Source organism: Gigantopelta aegis, chromosome 12, assembly GCF_016097555.1.
Source record: "Gigantopelta aegis isolate Gae_Host chromosome 12, Gae_host_genome, whole genome shotgun sequence".
Classification (NCBI taxonomy): domain Eukaryota; kingdom Metazoa; phylum Mollusca; class Gastropoda; order Neomphalida; family Peltospiridae; genus Gigantopelta; species Gigantopelta aegis.
Genome location: NC_054710.1, coordinates 41,524,338 through 41,529,337, shown reverse-complemented (window position 1 = coordinate 41,529,337; position 5,000 = coordinate 41,524,338). Strand labels below are relative to the sequence as shown.

Below are 5,000 nucleotides of genomic sequence, written 5' to 3'. Positions count from 1 at the left end.
AAACAGTAAACAAAGTTGATGGGTGGATGGGTGGATGGATGGATGGGTGAGTGCGTCATCTATGTATATCTTTGTTATCTGTATAATATACAATGGATGGATGGATGAGTGGATTGGTGTGTCGGTGTGTCGGTTTGTCGGTATGCATGTATGAACGTTGTATACCTTTGTTATCTGTATAATACGCGATGGACGAATGGATGGATGGAGGGTGAAGGGGTGGAGGGGTGGGTGTGTGGGTCTGTCGGTACGCATGTATGTACGTTGCATACCTTTCTTATTGGGATCTTCAAGATCATCATAAGGGTTTTGCTCTAGGATCCCGGGTGCTACATCTGGCTTTGGAGTCTCTGACGGCTGGTTGTCTGGAGTTAATTAAGCAAAGATTATAATATAATGTGGTGCCGATTAATTTGCAACTATTAGATGGGTGCGTCGATACGCATCTACGTACGTTGTATACCTTTGTTATCTCTATATTATGCGATGGATGGATGAATCGGTGGATGGATGGGTGCGTGGGTGTGTCGGTACGCATATATGTACGTTGTATACCTTTGTTTTTCTGTATATTACGCGATGGATGGATGGATGGATGGATGGGTGTGCGGGTGTGTGGCTGCGTCGGTACGAAGGTATGTACGTACGTACATATGTTGTATACCTCTGTTATCTGCAAAATATTACGCGATGGATGGATTGGTGGATGGATGGGTGTGTGGGTGTGTGGGTGTGTGGGTACGCAACTATGTACGTTGCATACCTTTCTTATTCGTATCTTCAAGATCATCATAAGGGTTTTGCTCTGGGGTCCCGGGTGCTGCATTCGGCTTTGGTGTTTCTGACGGCTGGTTGTCTGCAGTTAATTAAGCAAAGATTATAATATAATGTGGTGTCGATTAATTTGCAACTATTTATCATTGGTAAATACAAAACATAGAGAAATTTGTCACTTGCAACTTCGAGAATGCATATTTATATAGTATATATGTGTGTGTCTATGTACATATATGCATCTACTTATGTATGCATGCATATGCTAATAATTAGAATAATTATATCTATAATGTCTATACATTTTATTTGATATATGTATGTGTGTGTGTATGTATGTATGTGTGTATGTATGTATGTATGTATGTATGTATGTATGTATGTATGTATGTATGTATGTATGTATGTATGTATATATATGTATATATATATATATATATGTATATATATATATATATATATATATATATATATATAATATATATATATATATATATATATACATATGTTACAGTCAATCTGTGAAACCAGTCATTACGCGTAATACCTAAAACATCAGTCATTTCGAGAAGTGCCTGTGACCACCAGGCAATACGCGAAATGACTGAAAATTCCAGGCATTTCACAAAATGACTGAAAATCATGGCCAGCCATTACGCAAAATGACTAAAGTGATTCAAGTCTTATTGCTGACACTTGTATACAGGCTTTTGGTCTTAAATCACATTTTAAGACTAAACAAGGATAAGTATATTGATTATACGATTTAAAATGCTACTTAATATTAATTATTTATTATTATGTTGAAGATTTATATGATTTCCATGGATTTTTGCATATGATAGACCGTGGTGAGAACGATATGTACGCAATTTGTGTGAAAGCAGGGATTCTAAAAGGGAAGTTTACACGCAATCGGTTAGGTGTAACTGCTGGTCCTAAGAGATGCGAGTCCAATCGATGCAAATGTTTCAAAACCAAAATTCACTGTTCCAGCCGTTGTCATGGTAGCCTTGTATGCAAACACAAGTGACCTTTCTATACCAATATGTTACTTTCATGATTTGACACGGACTACTTGGTAAAATTCAACTTCATCTTCATGTACATCTTCTGAAATGATTTGATTTGAGTTTAAATAAAGCGTTACATTAGGACTTGAGTGGTGTGGTATTATAGATAGCACTTTAGTCATTTTGCGTAATGGCTGGCCATGATTTTCAGCTATTTCGTGAAATGCCTGGAATTTCCAGTCATTTCGCGTATTGCCTGGTGGTCACAGGCACTTCTCGAAATGACTGATTTGTTTAGGTATTACGCGTAATGACTGGTTTCACAGATTGACTGTAACATATATAGATATTCATACATCAATACATACATACATACATACATATATATATATATATATATATATATATATATATATATATATATATATATATATATATATATATATATATATATATGTATGTATGTATTGATGTATGTATGTATTGATGTATGAATATCTATATATAGTATGTATATCGAGGTTGACTGTTACATACATAAATATTAACGCACTGGCGCTGGGGATAATTAAATCCTTTCTGGCCTCACATATTGTCCCATGCCGTTGCTGGGACTCGAACCTGTGGCACCGAATCGCCCGAAAATTGCAAGACTAACCACGATATGCTCTGAGCTATCGAAGCTTCCATAAAACGGAAGTTCTTTAACTCAACCATATGCATGGGGCCTACAGTCTACGCGGTCGATCCCACTTACGTGCATGAAACAGTGGGCAGACCTGGCACTGGCTAGTATGTATTGATGTATGAATATCTATATATTGTATGTATGTCGAGGTTGACTGTTACATACATAGATATTAACGCACTGGCGTAAGGGATAATTATATCCTTTCATATATGTATGTATGTATGTATGTGTGTGTGTGTGTGTGTGTGTGTGTGTGTGTGTGTGTGTGTGCGTGTGTGTGTGTGTGTGCGGATGTATGTGTGTATTGGTAACTATGTACGTGTGATGTATACCCGTTTTGTTTTGGTCTCCAATACCCTCATACAGGTTTTTCTCTCTGGCTCCAAGTGCAGAATACGGATTCGATTCATGTGGCAGTTTCTTGTCCTGCGCCTCACCTAAATAAAGGATAACACAATTTGTTTTGTTTAACAACACCACTAGAGCACATTGATTTATTAATCATCGGCTATTGGATGTCAAACCTTTGGTAATTTTGACATACCGCTTACATGTTTCTATTAGTAGCAAGAGATCTTTTACATGTACAGTTTGACAGACATATAGCATATACCACGGCATTTGATCTACTAGTCGTGGTGCACTGGCTGGAATGAGAAACAGTAAACAAAGTAAAAAACCCTGATCATCTGGTCCTCTTAAATGAAAAGTCTAAAATGTGCATAATAACCAAAATGTTTAATACCTCTTGTTGTGAAATGTAACGTTAATACCTTGAAAACTTTCATTTACAACTTAAAAAACACCCCGAAACATTTATGCTATTGGACAAAATATAATGCTGGCGACAATCAGGTCAACACGTGACGTCACAATTTTAGCTTGAATCAGATATTCACATTTACTGGCTGTTATTTCAGTGGATACGGCACGGGGGCGGGATGTAGCCGAATGGTAGACCCATTTTGGTTATTTCGCGTTTCAGCCAGTGCACCAAGAAATACATTTTTTATTTAACGACGCACTCAACACATTTTATTTACGGTTATATGGCGTCAGACATATGGTTAAGGACCACACAGATTTTGAGAGGAAACCCGCTGTCGCCACTACTTGGGCTACTCTTCCGATTAGCAGCAAGGGATCTTTTATTTGCGCTTCCCACAGGTAGGATAGCACAAACCATGGCCTTTGTCGAACCAGTTATGGATCACTGGCCGGTGCAAGTGGTTTACACCTACCCATTGAGCCTTGCGGAGCACTCACTCAGGGTTTGGAGTCGGTATCTGGATTAAAAATCCCATGCCTCGACTAGGATCAGAACCCAGTACCTACCAGCCTGTAGACCGATGGTCTACCACGATGCCACCGAGGCCGGTTCCAGTGTACCACGACTGATATATCAAAGGCCGTGATATGTTCTATCATGTCTGTGGGATGGTGCATATAAAAGATCTCTTGCTACTAATGGAAACATGTGGCGGGTTTCCTTTCTAAGACTAAATGTCAAAATTACGAAATGTTTGACATTCAATAGGCGATGATTAATAAATCAATGTGCTCTAGTAGTGTCGTTAAAGAAAATAAACTTCTTCTTTGATACGCCATTCTCGGGAAATTACAATGTACGCCGAGTGACGGCACATAACAATTTCAATATTATGTTGTTAATTAAGCAACTATTATATGTGATATCGATTCCATCATTTATCACTGGTAAAAGTAACACATAGCGAACATTTTTAAGGTTGAAAACGCACCTTTAAGGATGTATGTATATATGTATATGTGTATATGTATGCCTGTATTTACATATGTTTGTATGCATATGATAATCAATTTTCAAATGTTTGTGTATTAAGTGATGTGTGGGTGGATGAGTGTATATAAGCATGCACCTGCTATGTAGGCCTATACCTTTTTTGTTCGGATCTCCAAGACCTTCATACACATTTTGCTCTCTGGTCCCGAGTGCAGCATACGGGTTTGATGTCCGTGACAACTGTTTGCCCGAAGTCTCACCTAAACAAAGAATAACAAAACAGTCCACAATTGAATCACCTCGTCAACAGATTCCCTTAAAGGGGAAATCTCAACGTTGCAAAATATTTATTACTTTTTTGTTGTGAAATGTAAAAGTTATACCTTTTATCACATGTTCATGAAAGAAATTACAACGATATAATTTCATTTACTACTTAAAAATATATAAATAGATTTATTTCATATAAATATCAAACTAAAATCGTTGGTGCATTTCGAATTTCGAAGAGTTGATGCGCACCTCCAGCACCATGCACTTGCATCCGCTCCATGCTATACTGTTATAACTGTATATGTATATGTGCATGTGTGAAGCCCTTCCGCCCCCAGAAAAAACCCCTCCAACAAACAACAACAATAATAACAACAACAACAACAACAAAAATAAGGCTGCCTAACATATGTCGATTTCGATATTTGGTCTTCAGAAAAAGAAAGGAAACATGTTGCTGCCACACAGGCTACATGAGTAACAACGG

The 5,000-nt window shown here is 37.6% G+C and overlaps 1 protein-coding gene across 1 annotated transcript in view; it reads right to left on the bottom strand.

Annotated features, from left to right (window-relative positions):
* The window catches only part of LOC121386052, a 12,460-nt gene that overhangs the window by 1,592 nt on the left and 5,868 nt on the right, over positions 1 to 5,000 (bottom strand). Inside the window, exons 5-8 of the mRNA XM_041516851.1 lie at positions 4,396 to 4,500; positions 2,811 to 2,915; positions 764 to 856; positions 273 to 365 (exon numbers count right to left, since the gene is read on the bottom strand). Of these exons, the coding sequence (XP_041372785.1) occupies positions 273 to 365; positions 764 to 856; positions 2,811 to 2,915; positions 4,396 to 4,500 (396 nt within the window). The remainder of the gene's footprint in view (positions 1 to 272; positions 366 to 763; positions 857 to 2,810; positions 2,916 to 4,395; positions 4,501 to 5,000) is intronic.